At 38.5% G+C, this 17,272-nt stretch overlaps 1 protein-coding gene across 2 annotated transcripts in view; it reads left to right on the top strand.

Annotated features, from left to right (window-relative positions):
- LOC124555307 (dynamin-binding protein-like) overlaps window positions 1-17,272 on the top strand; it is a 215,072-nt gene that overhangs the window by 130,642 nt on the left and 67,158 nt on the right. For both annotated transcript variants that reach the window (XM_047129182.1, XM_047129181.1), the window contains exons 16-18: window positions 8,061-8,213; window positions 13,980-14,162; window positions 15,146-15,337. In XM_047129182.1, the coding sequence (XP_046985138.1) occupies window positions 8,061-8,213; window positions 13,980-14,162; window positions 15,146-15,337 (528 nt within the window). The remainder of the gene's footprint in view (window positions 1-8,060; window positions 8,214-13,979; window positions 14,163-15,145; window positions 15,338-17,272) is intronic.

Genomic DNA, 17,272 nt, shown 5'->3' with positions numbered 1-17,272 from the left:
GATGTGTTTCATTTCAGATCAGACTAATTCTTTCTCCATTCTGGCAGCTATCGGAGGTGGCGGTAAAGACAGCCAGTCTTGCCTGCAAGATAAAGGCAGAGCTTACAATCTGCAGCATTGTTGAGAGGATCAAATGTGAATCTTTGGTACAGAGTTGAGTGGAGGTCTGAATCAGAGTCTCAGCCGATTCTTCAACTTCGTGAGGATGCTTTGTTTTGTTTCATAGAGTGTAGAGATGTTGGGATCGACTTAATTGACCGGTAGTCCATTACACTACATGGGCTGTGGAGTGGTGTGTGTGTGTGTGTGTGTGTGTGTGTGTGTGTGTGTGTGTGTACATGCATAATTTGGGGCTTGTGGGTGGGTGTGTCTGTGCGCTAAAGCTATAGGAGAACTTGGAGTGGAAGTCGTAGCCCAGGACTGCAATGAGGCCACATCCAGAAAGCAGCATGATCAGCTCCTGTATCATCAGGCCACAAGGCGTGGACATCAGCCACAGCTGGCCATTGCCCACGCCTGATCAGCACCACTCAGCAGCAGCAGCAAGACTTCTGTGACAACATTACAGGTGTCAGTGCCCTGGTACCAGTCTTCAAGCCACTCAGGCATGGCTTATTTCCATGTCATTCATTCATACTGCTGATTATGCCAGCCTCATCCATTGCCCTATTCCAGATGGTTCTGAGTGACAACAAAACATTGCCCCTCTTAACCCATGGAAGGGGATGCTCAGTTTGTGTCCTCCTGCACCATTGTAACACTGCCTCCACTGGGCAGTGATGGAGAGACCCTTGCCTATCTGCCTTGCCTGGGCAGCCAGCGACAATCCAGCTGCCGCTGTCTCAGGATCACTCTTACTCTCCAGAGTCCAGGCAGCAGTTTGCAGTCAGGTTCTGAGCAGCAATGTGATCTTCCACAAGACTGGCCAACATCACTCATTGCCTGCTCTGCACCGCAGCCGAGCCACATGCAGTGTCCACACCATTTCGAAATTGGTACGCCGTGTTAATGCTCCATTGTGTCTGCACCTCTGGCTGTTACCTTGCCAGCCACTACAATTCTGAAGATTATGTGAAGAAGAAAATGCACTTCACTGACTGTACTAATATGATGGAATAATTAAAGACTTGTTGTGTTCCTTCTCATGCTTGCCCATGGCCACTTCTGACCAGTAACACGGTGGAATCCAAACAGTGTGAACTTTTAAAGAAGCTGTAAAGATGTATTTTATCCTCACACGGATCCACCTCTGCTGCTGTCCACATCTCTCATCTTCAGAAGAGAACCCAGCCCACAAACAACCTAAAACTGAACAAGAAAGCAGTACAAAAATTGGATTTGGGATGGTTGTGATGATTGAAGCCAAGCCAAAGGCTGGGCAGTCTCATGTGCTTTCATCTGTGCTGTAAGAACAACTGACACCAATTATATCTGGTGGGCTGCTTAAATTTGTGCATGCAATGACCTGATTGGTTAACCTCAATGCTGATTAACTCGGAAATGCCACAACATATCAAGTTTATACTAAACACTCGTACAATCTTTCCAGTCTCTTTATGACTATCATATATATAAATCAGAGTGGATGTATGTATGTCCAGGATCTCCTCCAAAAGCTCCTGATTGATTTCAACAAAATTTGGCACAGAAACAGCAGGCCTCTCAAGTATCAATCTTTTAGCTCCAATAGGAACAGAGATGTGGTCAAAAATGTATTTCTTCGGGCCCCTGCCATATAGGCTGCCTTGCGCAACAGGCAGATTGTATGGGGGTAGAATTGGTTGCATTACTGCCCTACTTTGCAAGCCATCCTGCATGTCAGGGACAAGAAATGTTTTTCCAACCTCTTGACTTGCAGGCTACCATGTGAGATTGGCATACTGTATTGTCATATCAACCTGCCTTCCCGACTTGCTATGCAGGAGAGCCTACACAACAGAGGCAAAAAGCTGAGAGGGGAATGAAGAGATAAGAAGGGTGGGTTGGGGAGGAGAGATGCAGGAAGAAGAGGCTGGAGTAGATTGATAGGGGGCCAACAGGAGATAGAGATTGAGGCAGGAGGAGACTGACAGAGAGAGAGAGAGAGAGAGAGAGAGAGAGAGAGAGAGAGAGAGAGAGAACATGTGGAGGAGGAGATGGACAGGGAGAAGAAGGAGTAAGGAGTGATGCAGGGGGCAGGGATGTAGAGAGGTAGGGGGCAGATGGAAAAGGAAGAGAGGGAGGAGGTGATGGACAGAGAGAGTGGTTTAGGATATGAACAGGAGGAGAGGTAGGACAATATGTTCCAAGAGAGAGGAAGGAGGAGGAGGACCTAAAGATGAGGAGGAGGAGTGGATAGACAGAGTGGGGAGAAGGAGATGGACAGATAGAGGTGGGAGGATGCGGTGGACTGAGAGATGGGGGGAGGAAGAGGTGGATACAGAGATGGGAGAGGAGGAGGCATATATAAAGCAGAGTGTATGCCTATATTGTCCAGGACCTGCTCCCTAACCCCTGAATCGATTTCAACCAGCTTTGGTAAAAAGAAAGCAGGCCTCACAAGTATCAGTGCTGTGGGATTTGTAAGCTCCTAGCTACAATAGGACAGAAGATACAGACAAAAACCTGTTTTTTTTTTCAGCCCCTGGCATATAGGTTGCCATGCATGACAGGAATGTTGTGTGGGAACACTATTGGCCTGCCAGATCAACCTATTTTGCAGGGCAGCCTACATGTCAGCAGCAGAAACAATTTTCCAACCCCTGACATGAAGGCTGCCCTGCAAGATATGTGCCAATAAGTATGGCTGAAATCTGGCTAAAGCTGAAGATAACTTCAACTGAAGTTCTTAAGAAGATCTAACGGTGTTTAGAAGTGATAGATGAAATTTAGTTGGTAGTGGTATGTTTGTTGCTGTTAGAAGTGGTTTGTCGTTCAGTGAAATTGAAGTATATGTTGTTGTGAGCTACTATTAGAAGTACATTAATAACTGGTTCTCTCTCTCTCTCTCTCTCTCTCTCTCTCTCTCTCTCTCTCCCTCCCCCCCCCCCTCTCTGCCGCCCCCACCCCTCTCTCTCCCCCTTTCCCTTCCCCTCCTCCCACCGTTCTCCCCCTTCTCCCTTTAACTTAGAGGAGATAGTTGCTGAAAGGATCAAGGGCAACTGGAGTCTCCTAATGAATAGGTACCCAACTCATAGTTGATCATAATGTCAATCTATCCTCGAAATGATAACGAAAATAAATGTTCAGATTTTGTGGTAGGCATAAAACTTTGTCCAAAATTGTAGTAAATGCTTTCTGTGAAAATTATTTTGATCAGTTAGTTCAGGAGCACATGAAGTTTTAGCAACATGATGGCTACAATAAGTAGTGACTTCAAATTTGCTATAGTAAGAGTGAATACCTAATATCTGCATCTATTTAAAATAAATGCTAAAATGTATCTATTTAAAAAGGCAGATAAAAATTCACTTCACACCTGTAAGAAACAATCTCCACTCTTTTCATACCAACTATATAAGCATCGAAAAAAAGGTGGCTCAGATCAAAAGAAACAATGTTAACAGCAGTTCAGAGGTTTATACCAAGTACATTAATATGAGATGAAACAGATGGTACTCACAACAGGTTAGGACAACGTTGCAGCAGCAGTGCAAAAAGCCTACCAGATTTTAAAAAAACGAAAAATTTGGGCTGTTTACAGAAGCTGAAAACTTGGTTTGAGCTTCAATGCAAGGTACTCTTAATAGTTTCCACAGTAAAAACTCTTTTTTAAAATGTGACAGAAAAGCCAAAGAGGTTTTGATGCTATGTAAAATAAACTAGTGTCTAGATGCAATCAGTACCTTCACTGCATATCAGGGACAACAGTGCTAGTAAACACTATTTTGTTGAAAATTGACATTTTGAGAATTGTGGCTGTAGTACTATAAGTAAGGTTTATAATGGAAACAGCAACTGGCCGTGAGTATGGTTTCAGTGAATTGAACAGCAGTCGCATAGTGCACGTCCACAAATATGTTGATTTTAAAATTCACAACATAAACAGACGGTGATTTTGTCACAAAGAATCATACAGCATGTTCATCACATTGCAGGTTTTAATGACTTTCAAACCTTTTCATAAATGCTTTGGTAGAGGTCATAAAAACTAAATCACTTCTAAACTTTACTAGACAGTGAACAAAAAACTTTGTCTATCCTAGTGCAGGAAACCCATAATGAATACAAACAAGTCCCAGCAAGAAAACAACGAAATATGTAACAACCATGTAGGAAGTCCGAAATTAGTCATGGTTTATTCAAATAAACCTTATTAAACTGTACTTCTGGCTGTTTACTGTTTCAATTATAAACCTCTTAGTGTTACTAAAAGCCAAGTCACTAAACACAGAATTACAAAACATGATTTTCTGTAATTCTTTCACCAAAGAAGATGCAGTAAATGTTTCATAATTTGAATCAAGAAGAGTAACCTGGAGGTAGATACCTTAGGTACCCTAAGTGTAGTGAAGCAACTTATGCCACTTAATAAAGGCAAGTCTTCTGGTCCAGATTGTATGTCAATCATGTTCCTTTGGAAAATAATTCCATTTTCATCAATCATATACAACCAAAGGAAGATCAATACCTAAAGACACAAAAGTTGCACATGTCACATCAGTGTGAAAGAAAGGAAGTAAAACTGATTTGCCAAGTTATAGACCCATATTATATTGGTTTTAATACAGAGGGGTCCAAAAAAAATGTATTCACTGTTTAAAAGTCCATAACTGGCAAACTAATTGACGGAGTTGTCTCATCTTTGGTAGTGTAATAGTTGTAGTTCCGGTAATCACCACACAAGCATTGTATTGCGTTGTTTTGTTTTGTCAGATGACAGTTGCCAGATAGTCAGTGTTTTGTTCTTAGTTGCACCTAGTTACTCGAGTAAACATGGCTGGCGCAAGGCTTACATTCGATGAAAGGAAGTCAGTTTTGAAATCGTATTTTAAGTATGAAAACAGTAATGAGGTTCAACAGCAATGGCAAAATGAGTATCAAACAGACCCACCGACATGTTTAACAATTTGTTGCATTCAAGACAAATTTGAAGCTGAAGACTCTGTTAAAGATGTACACGAACAACGATCTGGGCGACCTGTAACAGTAACAAGTCCAGCTAACTCCCGTCGTGTGTTACAACAATTCACTCGCTCACAACAGAAGTCTGTGAGACAGTGTGCTCGTGAAACTGGAGTGATTCGCTCAAGTGTTCAGCGAATTTTGAAGACAGCAAAAAGTAAGTGCTACATCCCACGATTGCTACACGCAATGAACGAGGACGATCCAGATCATAGAATGGAGTACTGCGAATGGTTTACTAACGTGGTGCGCAACGATGAAGAGTTTGCAGAGATGATTGAGTGGTCTGATGAGGCACAGTTCAAACTCAGTGGTACAGTAAATCACCATAATTGCATCTACTGGGCCACCAAAAATCTGAACGTCCATGTAGACAAAGCCGTGAATTTGCCAGGAGTAAATGTGTGGTGTGGGTTATCTTACCGGGGATTGATTGGCCATTCTTCTTGGATGGCACAGTTACCGGTTGGGTATACCTTCAGAAGCTTCAGACACCCATTTTACCTGCCATCTGAGACTTGTATGGAGACGGAAAAGTTTACTTTCAAAAATATGGTGCTCCAGCCCACTACCAAAATCGTGTTAGGGCGTATCTCGACGAAAATCTACCAGGAAGGTGCCGTAGAGGTGCTGTGGAGTATCCACCACGTTCCCCAGACCTAACTCCTCTGGACTTTTACCTGTGGGGAACACTAAAGGATGTCATTTATCGACAAAAGCCATGCACATTGGATGAACTTCGAGAATCCATCGTACATTCATCTGAAAATAGCCAACTGAACACATTGCAGTCAGTAGTTTGTGCTGCTGTTCGGTGGCATTGTTTGTGTGTTGATGTTAATGGTGACCATTTCGAACACCTACAGTGATATCTTTAAGTTGGACTTTAAGCTACACTTTCACCAAAAATGAGTAGAATTTTGGATCATGTACTGTGCCCCAACATAGTGAAATACCCAAAAGAAAACAATCTGTTGACACACAACCACCATGGATTTGGAAAATATTGTTCTTATGATATACAGCTGTCTCTTTATTCAAAATAATGAGTGGTATCAACAGGGGACCTCAAGTTAGATTTTCAATTGGCTTTTGACACCATTCCTCACAAGCGCCTTCTATTTAGAAGCTTCCTGGCCAATTAAAACTGTGTGCTGGACGAGGACTGGAACCTGGGACCTTTGCTCTTCATGGGAAAGTGCTCTAATGACTCAACTATACAAGCACAACTCAAGACCCCACCCTTTTAACTTTACTTGCACCAGTACTTCATCTTCTGCCATCCAAATTTCATGGAAGTTCTCATGCGTAGCTTGTGGGAGTAGCACTCCTGAGGGAAAGGACACTGTGGGGATATGGCTATTATCCTTTCTTTCAGGATTGCTAGATCTGTAAGATATGCGGAGAACTTGTGGGGAGTTTTGAAGATAAAAGATGATGTACTGGTGGAAGTAGATCTATGAAGACAAACTTTGAGTCGTGCTTGGCTAGCTCGGTCATTTTAGCACTTGCTCACAAAAGGCAGTGGACCCAGTTTTGAGTCCCGGTTTGGCCCTCTGTTTTAATCTTCCAAGAAGTTTAAAGTCAGTGTATACTCTCCTGCAGAGAGAAAATTCTTCCTGGCTTCTAATCAGATTGCAGACCCATGGAGTATTGTCTCAGCTGTGTGACTTGATTCTTTATATTCTATCAGAAAGGTACAGTTCACAGTAACTAATGAGAAGTCATCTACTGAAACCAAAAGTTTACCTGGGTCCTCATGGAAGCATTATAGGCTCTCTGCTGTTCGTGATGTAAATAAATGATTAGAGGTCGATCTCATGATGTCCCTTAGATTGTGTGAAGGCAATGCTCTCGTTTACAAAATGATGCTTGGTGCAAAAAGTGGCAGTTGATGACCCTGTACAATAAAAAGTGTGTGGTCCTCCATATAAGTACTAAAAAAAAATCCATTACATTTTGATTACATAATAAAGCACACAATTTTAAAGTTGTCGATTAAACTATATATTTAGAATTACAAACAACTTAAATTGTAACCATCACATATAAAATGTTCTGAGGACAGCAAACCAAAAACAGTATTTTATTGGCAGAACACTTAGAAGGTGCATCAAATCTACTAAAGAGACTGTCTACACTACACTTGTCTGTCCTCTTCTGGAATATTATTTTACAGTATGGGATCCTTACCAAATAGTATTGACAGAGCACAATGAAATGTTCAAAGAAGGGCAGCTCATTTTGTATTACTACAAAATAAGAGAGAGAGCGTCTTGTTTATAATGATCAGTTTGGTGTGGCAATAATTAAAACAAAGGCTTTCTGATTGTGATGAGATCTTTTCAATAAATGTCAACCACCATCTTCCTCTTACAGATGTTGAAATATTTCCTTGATTCAAACCTCATAGAGAGAAATGACCATTGTGATAAAATAAGAAAAATCAGTGTTCGTAAGGAAAGATTTAGGTGTTCATTTTTCCCACAGGCTATTCAAGAGTGGAATGGTTGAGAAGTAGGACTAACATCTAAATGTAAGTTGCTGAGAAATCATGTAGATCTAGAGTGAATGTAGGTGTAGAGAGTGCTCATATTAATTGTATTAACTATCCAATACCTTTATCATTGTCATTTAAATATTTAAATGGTTATAAATGATTGATTCATAACATACTTTCATATGTCCATCACATGGCCAAAGGGTACTTTATGTATCTGAAGTTATTCTTGATATAAACACCATCACCCGTTTCAGTTGCCATAATATGTGGTAAGAACAGCTATCTGAAAAAGGCATATTTTAATCAGCAAAAATAATTTCTGTTTGTATTGAAAGGTAACTGTTTAAGAGCTTTTTGTATTAGCTAGTAACAAACTCTATCTGAGTTGACAATATGAGAAGACAGTAGTTATAGGTGTATATTATTATAAAGTTTTTGTTTCGTTTATTTTCAGGAAAGTATGATACAAAGACAAATATTTATGCCCCTCAGTTCACTCTTGGAATTATTCGAAGGACCATCAATATTGATACAGAAGTGCAATGATAAGTTTCTTGACTATGCAGCATGTTCAGCAAAGGCTGAAAAATATAAAGACTCACGATTGGTAAGTATAAAACAGAAATATGGAGTTGTATTTATGAAGAAATTTAAAATTAAATTCTCAAACAAAGGTCTTGAAGATACTTTATTTCATTTTAATAGCCATCTCAAAGTAGATGTGTTTTGTAACTATACATTTCTCTTAAGATGTCTTAAGATTGTGTTTCTTATCTGAGACTTGTTTTTCTCCCCTCCTCCTCCCCCCCCCCCCCCCCTCTCTCTCTCTCTCTCTCTCTCTCTCTCTCTCTCTCTCTCTCTCTCTCTCTCTCTCCCTCTCCCTCTCCCTCTCTCCCTCTCTCTCCCTCTCCCTTATCTGTATTATTTCTGAATGTAAGTGATGACAGTACAGGTCTCATGCTGAGTTCGGTCAAATATATGCCTGATTTCTACATCAGGCCATGTGCTGATGTTACTAAGCTCAAAATTACTTCTCCTTTCCTGGCATTCAGTTGACATGATGACTCTATTACGTTCCAAATAAACATTATACTCTGTCCAAAATAGCTTTAGGATTGACACTTCAATAGGAGCACATGGAGGTGAGGAGCAGAGTTATCACATACCACATGGGACACAGACAAAGTCTTACATTTTGTTTAACTCTCTCAAACTCCACTATTCAGTGTGCAAAGATTGAACTGGCATAATTGTGTTCTGGAAGAGCTGTAGTGTGTTTTGATTTTAATTTTATTTAGAATTAAAAAAATGACTATATACAGAAAGCAAGTGAAACCGCATTTCCTAATGGCATCACTGAATTTTTGACATGTGGGAAACTTACTGAATTAAGGTGAACATGTCACACAGAGTAAATCTTAAGAATTAATCCAATTTTAATCTGTTCAAAGCTGGAACTCTGTTAGAGGTGTGTACCACACGATGATTTAACTTAAATGAGACATCTAATGCTCTGCTTCCATGTCAACAGCTAAGCTATTACCGATTTGGTTTCAATATGAGGTATAGAGTGCTAGGTTTATAATTAACCTATTATTATATTTTCTGATCAGCCTGCACATTTCTATCATAACAAAGGAAAATTAAAATTATGCATGTTAATCAGTGTGAGAAAACTTATCTTAAATAAGCCTGGCAGTACTGGGAGGAAGAAGACATGATATGTAATTAAACTACCTCAGTATTGAAGCAATAATACTGCACACAGTGAGGGCTATTTCTTTTGTTGGGTAAGATCAAGATTTCTGAGGTGAACTTCATTTGGTCTCGGTTGCTGACAATAGCCTTCCTATTAAAATGTCAAAACTTGTTAAATTATAAATATGCTAGTCAGCTACTTACCATTGTAAACATCTCACTTCAAATATTCAGCTGACATCACTATTGTATCATTTCTGCAGTGACAGTGAAAAATTCCTCTGGCATGACCCTCATCACTATCTCAGATGCTTGAAATGCCACTGTCACTGTCATTATTAATTAAATGATAAGTTTCCCCACTTAATTTTTGGAAATCTTCATTCTGCCATGATTTTGTATCTGGGGAACTGTGGGTCATGTAAAGAGATTAGTACTGTAAGCTGTACCTTGTTAAGATTACCACTTATTTTAATTATGTAAAGCTGAATGCAATCAGTCATCACCTCCTTTTGCTATGCCAGAGTAGGCACCTTCTCAACAATAACAGAATGAGAGTATTATTGAAAACAATTATTGACAGTTTTCCCATATTTGGTATTAAAGAGCCTATGGACCACTTAGTCATAAATAAATGAATCATGATACATTTACTATCTCCTGTATTTGTTGATTTAAAAAGCAAGAGTCAATTTGAGTAAAACCTGCTGTTGTGCCAGCATTCAAAAGGGTAAGTCTGCTGGAAGACATTACCATTGATCCTGTAGTTGTGTCGTTCATATAGCTATATTTTCTCTCCCGATCAACAACTTATGGCAACAGAAATGTCCATACTGACAGCCCAGGTTATGAGAACCATGAATAATGTTATGTGATGGCCTCAAAACAGCGTTGCTATCTGAAAGGTGACCAAATTCATACTGTCACATGTTCCTTCTGTAATAATATCTGTAATTGTGGGGTATTTGAGCAAAATCTTTTTCTCTGGATTTTCCAACTTTATTTGGTGAACAAAATGGTTTATATATCATTTTTATTCAACTGTAATAACTGGTGTCAACCAGATTAGGCCATCGTCAGGTGGAGATGCCATCTCCGGAAACAGATGCCCCCCGTATGCCAATATTGATAATTTTTTAGAGCTGCATACAGGGCCTGAAGATGGTGTATTGAATTGCCAAAACTGGTAGATAAAATAAAATAAAATGACTTCTTAATCTGCATGGCTGTTTGGCAAATTTCTTTGTTAAATATTTAAAACGTGTCTGCTGTACACGAATGTCATTCTCTGGTCAGAAAACTATTGTCAGCCAATAGTGCATTGGAGTGCGGTTAACTCTGTGTATTGTCATGGAAGGTGGCCTATAGATGCAAAGAAGTTTTCTTCATAGTCATGGTGAGTGATGTCATTGTCATATGCTCTCACTCTCATCAACAAGCAGAAGTGTTTTTATACCTCGCTACTAGTCTGTTCATATACATTTGGTGAAATGGAAGACAAAATAACACCACCAAATTTTGTGAAGTATGAGATGGATATCTTGAATTAGTCTGTGTGAATGCATCAGTTCTTGAAAATAAAAGAACTGACGGCTGCAGTATAAAAGAAGAAATGTACAGTGTTTCTTTCTGGTCACTATTTTTTTTCATTTTTTTCTGTTCAGTTTAAGTACCTACATAACTTCAACATAAAATTCATTAAATATATGCTAATTAACACATTCAATTGTCATTTTTATGAAAAATGCATGTTGTCTTATTTTTTACAGTATACTGCATACAAAAATTCAATTTTCATTGCAAACAAAAATTCGTAGTTACTGATCTTTTTATGAATGATTGTTAATGAAGATTGTCTAATTAAAAAATTACAAATTAAATTTTTTTCCATCTTATTGTATTTTCTGCCTCATGAAAGCTCATTGAACATGTGCCTTTGATTAAAAATTTGAACCCACCAGAAACTGAACCCAACCCCCCCGACACACAACACACACACACACACACACACACACACACACACTCACACAGTGAGCTAGCGAGCATGCTCACATGGCCACACTGCCTATGTTAGTACATTAAATGTGATCAGAAAACTTAGAAATTGATTTTCTCAAGAATTTTTGAGAGTTGCATCGAACTGATTTGGAAGAGGTATATTTGAGTTTTGAACTTCATGTACAATAAATATAAAAAATTACAAAAATCAGATTGTCATTTAGTCTCCTTGACAGAGCAAAACAGGCAATATGGTCATATGTGAAGGCACACTCCTGGTAAGTTTCATTTATAAATTAATACACTTTCTGGTCTCATTTCATGTATAGGGTATGAAATATGATGCCTTGAGCCTGTCTCAGGCCATCAAAATGCATCGCCATCTTAATACTGTATGCTTATAAAACTGTAGTCATCCTGCAAAAACTGGGCTTGAGCTACAGTCAACGTCCTCATTTAACGTTGATCAGTGTCGGTGCACCAGAATTTTATGCAGAATGGAGTTAAGTTCTGATTTTACCACAGTTAACTTTTAATTGAGTTTGGTGCAATCAGCCTTCTGTCAGGAGATGTACAGACTCCTATGTCACACATGAAAGACTGTGGGTAGGACAATTGATATATAGGATGTACACATTTGAAAATGTGCATATGACTTCACCTATCCAGGTCAGTGATTGGGCTCAAAATGACTCTCCTGGATTCCTAAGTATCTGGAAAAATTTTAAATTCTTGTGTCACAGTGATGACACTGTTCCACTTGTGGTAATTCAAACTGAAAAACAAAAACATTTTGTCAAAAGCCAATGCAGGAGGGTTCATTAACAAAGCTAAATTTTTCATACATTTTCGAGCGTAGCTGAGGTGAGACAAATGATCTCCATGCATATAAATGCTGTTCATAGTTATCCTCGATGTATGAGGGTAGCCTTTTAAGTTTTACCAAGAAGTACGAGATGGTGCTGATGAGATGTGACAACATTACTGTTGCTTTTCATTTGTTGTTCGTTGTTGCTAAAATAATGTCAGCTCAGGAACTGGCCATGTAGTTTGCTTACAGTGAGCATTTAAGCAAACAGTGTCACGAAAATATGTAAATTTCATGCAAGTTTTCATTGGATGGTTTTTTTGATTTTCATAATGGCCCAACTCGACAATCGTACCTCGAGCACTTTGTTCAGCTTTTGGTCATCTACCACTTTTACAAAAGGCTGTTTGCAATTGTTTTACAGAATTTCATTGTGGTTGTGCATCTGTCAGGGATCAATTTCATGAACATCAACCAAGATCAAATGTTGTTCCCAAAAAAAAAAAAAAAAAAGACACCATTATTCTCTGCACACTGAGACTGAAGAGGTTGGGCATGTGACTGACCGCGAGGCAGAGGCAACCTTGAGCATATCGAAGAACGCATGAATATTTAACTAAAGAGATCTGTTCCTGATGGTTTCCCTGAAGCTAAGAAACAGGCTTGTGTCAATTGATGTATGGAAATTCTAAAAACATTTGGCTAATGAAATGTAAAATCCATATACATAATCATAAAAGGAGCTGAAAAGTTTGTACAAGTCATAATTTGAGTGGCACTCCGCATTGAAGTAGAACGATAAGGTTACGACCAGAAGTCACAAAGAATGACAAATGTACCAACGTGGGAGGAAATACAGGATCCTCACGTCCTCTTCCTCTGGTTTCCAAAACTTTTCTACACTTTCTGGTTTGCCTTTATATTCTGAGTTCAGTTTTTCATCTGTGAAATTGGTTCCTTGTAATACAATCATTTTAATTTGCTGTGAATGAAGTGTTTCTCTTAGATTGGGTTTGCCAATTTTTATCATTTTATACTTTGTTTCAAGTCAGTACTTTCATTTGAGTTTGGATTTTAAGGTTTGGTGTATGAGCTGCTCCCACTTGTCACTGAGTGTATGTTTAGGCTTCGCAGAATGCAAAGACCCATGTGTGTTACTTGTTGTGACAACAGTTTCACCTTGTAGTTTACTACATAGGGTACTACTACCTTCTCGAAGAGACACTGTGGCATTTGTTTCAAGTGTAAAGATTACTGAGAAGACACTGGTATAACTTCAAAGGTTAGAACCAAGTTTCATAACCCCCCGAACTTCTTATTCACACACCACTAAGAGATGATACAGACCCTATTAAACTCAGTCGCTGAAATGAAATACAGATGTGATCTGCGATTGTCAGTTTTGATTTATCCAAAATATTTTATTTCCTCACTACCCACCACATGATGAGGATTCCCCTATCTGTTTCTTACCTGGACAGGTGTCTAACTGGAGACTGGCATGAATTGTAATTTGTTTTGTTTTTGCTACTATTTGGTATTTTAAGTTTCTAAAGTATCATTACCTGTACCTTGCTTAGCAATGAAATAATTTTTTGGCGAGATTCTAAAAGCATGTGTCATTTGCAGAAAGCAAATGCCATGTGTTTCCTTTGACAAGGCTGCAGCTGCACACTTGTTCCAATCCAAACTTGTGTTCCATCCCTAGTGCTTTACTATTGATGGAATGTAAAGCTCAACTCTTTGGTTTGTGTTTTGTAATTGGATTCTTTCTCATGGGAGGAAAACAGTATTAATTGTGTCATTCAGAAATTTTCAAGACTTGTGATACTTTGTAACAAATTTTGTGAAGCCGTTCTTGGGTTTCAGGTGCAAGAAGAACTGTTGGCAGCAAAAAACAATTATGAAGCATTAAACTCACATCTACTTGATGAACTCCCAACCTTAATTAGGACTGCTTTAGATCTCTTTCTGGAATGCTTAACAGCATTTGTAACAGCAAGAAAGTTGTTTTCAGGAAAGATTACAAAACAGTACCTTTCTTTGATGGACGTAAGTAAATCTCTGTATATTTGCATTGTAAGTGAAATGGGTTGTGAGCAGATAGTGTGTGATTTTCATGGTTCTCTGTCTGTAATAAGATCACTGCGAAAATATTAACTGTAAGAATAATTCTTGTCTATTTGTGATTCCCTTTATTTAAGTCTTCTCTTTGTAGATAATTTTGACTAAAGTGGCTGTACAAAATTCCACGATTGATGTCTATAATCTTCATGCACAATTTTAACCTGAGTATCGGCTTATTGCCTGTGATTATAGTATGTAAAATGTTTACCCTTGTCCCTGCACATTTCTTTTATTTACATGCATCTGAAGTTACGGTATTCAGAAAGAAAGTCCCAAATTTGTAAAAATTGTAGAAAGCTCTATTAGCAATAAGTGATTCATGCTGCTGAAAAATGACATTACACATAAGCCTGTGAACATTACAAATCTCGCACTAAGTAAGAATCCTGATGAAACTGAACATATTAATTCCCTGGAAGATAATCAACATGTAATATGTCCTAAAATAGTGCAGATACAGGTCTATAATCCAAATTGTTTGTGTATGGTGGTGTCTCTAGTTTTTATGAAATGCATTTCAGTCACATCTATCCTTTTTGCTGTTGTGACTTCCACAAGTAGTGTACACTGCTTAACTCTGGATAAATATATTGTGGCAACATATTTTCAATTCTTTAGTCATACTTGTATCATAATATGAGAGTAGCTTATTAATTTTTGTGACCTATCCCATTTGCTATACAGACTTCGGTTAAGTATCAGAAGGAAAAGTCATACAGTAAGTTATAGTTAGTTTTTGATTCCACCCACCAGCAATTATTGAGTGGTATCTGGGATTGCATTACTGTTCGTTGAAGAATGGCAGAAGTCTGCTGTAGTCTTCTGACTTTTTTCTGGATTATCTTCAGCAAAGATTATAAAAGAATATCTCTCAAGACTTTACAGCAATGTAAAATCTTGTTTTACAGCTTCCTCTAATGCAGTCTGCTCAAGCTGATGCTTTGGAAAACTTTGCTGTTAAACATAGCCTTGTCCTAAATCAACTGGCACGTTTAACATGTCTCATGAAGAATACAAGACTGGATGTAACTGTGAAAAAGCCTGCAAAATCATCTCCTACACCATCACCAAGAGTGTCCCATGTGGAAGCATCTGATCAGGTATGGACTGCAGTGAAATACAAAGTGATGTATTTTGACAAGCTTGCTGCTCATTATACTGTTACACAAGGTCTGACTTATTGCATGAGAGATCTTGAGTAGAACACATCTACACTAATTGAATGGCTTTTTGTCCTCAAAATTGCCGTCTGTTGATGGATAGTTTGAGTATTGTCTCTGGAGTGTAACTTTTCATAGGCAATGATTTTGTTGAATGTTTGTAGAGTATAATGATGTAAATTCATTCATATTATTGAGGAAAAGACCTTTTTTTACAAATCACCTAGCATCCAGCACACGTTGGTCTATCGATTACTCGTATGATTTTGAATGCATCCCTGTTGGTTTTTGAACACTCTTTAACAAATTCTAACTTGATTTTTGAATACGTGCATAGTGTATGTGATGTCTCTGCCAGGGGAATCCCCGTCGCATCTAGAAATAAACTTTCCTGCAGACCTCCAGACAAAAGGGGACGGGTCTAAATGAGCTGAGCGGAATAAAGCTGAACGGTTGAATGCCAATCGTTGTTTATGTGGTTGACTGGGTTTGCAAATGATCAGCATTGCTATAATTACTAGCGAATTCCACAGATTTAGACTACCAGAGTGGAAATAAACGACTAACGGGAATAACAGGCAACGAAGAGTACGTATTGTCTTCTCCGTGTATCCAAGAAAATGAAATTTTTACAGAAAATTTTTGGCCAGACCGCTACACTACTAAGGGCCAGTTACACAGCCTCCAGCTAGCAGCCACTAAAGTTCTATTCTGGGAGTAGTGCAGAAAACGTGTTGTACGAACAGGTAATAACGCCTAACCAGTGAATAAATGCGGGATTGTGGCAGGGTTAGTTAAGTTAACCAGAGAATAAGTTTTGACACTGGCAGGAATAGTTACAGAATTAGTGATGACAAGATTGTTTGTTAGAATGAGAAAGGAGAAGAAATGCGGACTCTCACAAATTACGGAAGAATATGATGATTCCAAATTTGTATAAAAATTTTGTACTACTACTTTTTGATCTCGTGCTTCAGAAGCTACAGAGTATGAATGAAACGTGAAACTATTTCCTAACATAAAACTTTTTGCTTTTAGTAGGCCTATTAGGCATTTGATACTGGTACTTCATGAAATATATTCTGCCGTGTTATAAAAATGACCATTTGTGCCAAAACAGTCTCGTTTATTTGGTGTGTGTAACAATTGCTGCAATATTAGGCAGGCCTATTTTGTTTTATCTTGCAGACAGTGACAAAATACACGTAATCAGATCAAGAAACCACACCAGTCTTGGGTACTGTTTGTATTAACAGCTTTTCTAGTATTAGACAACGACATTTCATTTTTTCATGTAGCAAAACGTTGATGAACTTTGATGAGGTAATAGATTCTTTCCCAGAAAGGAAAGTATGCCATATAAAGCTTGTGGCAAGATTAGAGAGGAAAAAAAAGATAGGACTTACGGATTGAAGAAACAAGTACTGTCTTGCTTGTCTCTTGTCTTTACTCATTTTGTGTATCCCTTGTTTAATTTTATGCCACACAAAACAGCAAGTTATTAGCTAATAGGCAGTAAATACTGTAAATTTTCTGAAGACTTCTTGTTCTGCCGGATACAAATAATCCCATCCAGTATTAGTTGCAAGATTTTTTTAAAGAGGGACAGGATGTCAAACCACCCGATTGGGAGCAGGAGAGGCACTACAGGAGATTTTAATTTCCACTGGCCTGAATATAGTTTGATGGCACCCATTACAATTACACGTTTGAGTTCCACAGAGCGAAATAGAGACGTGCGGTGGAAGAATGGTGTGTGAAGAGGTGTGGCACTGCACTTTGGCACACTTAAGACCAAATAACATGTCTTTCATTGCCTCGAACATATATGTTTTATGTATCAGACTCTTAAGAAAGATGTGCACTACAAAATGA

This window comes from Schistocerca americana, chromosome X (genome assembly GCF_021461395.2).
Source record: "Schistocerca americana isolate TAMUIC-IGC-003095 chromosome X, iqSchAmer2.1, whole genome shotgun sequence".
In the NCBI taxonomy this organism is placed as follows: domain Eukaryota; kingdom Metazoa; phylum Arthropoda; class Insecta; order Orthoptera; family Acrididae; genus Schistocerca; species Schistocerca americana.
This window is presented reverse-complemented; position numbering and strand designations above follow the sequence as displayed.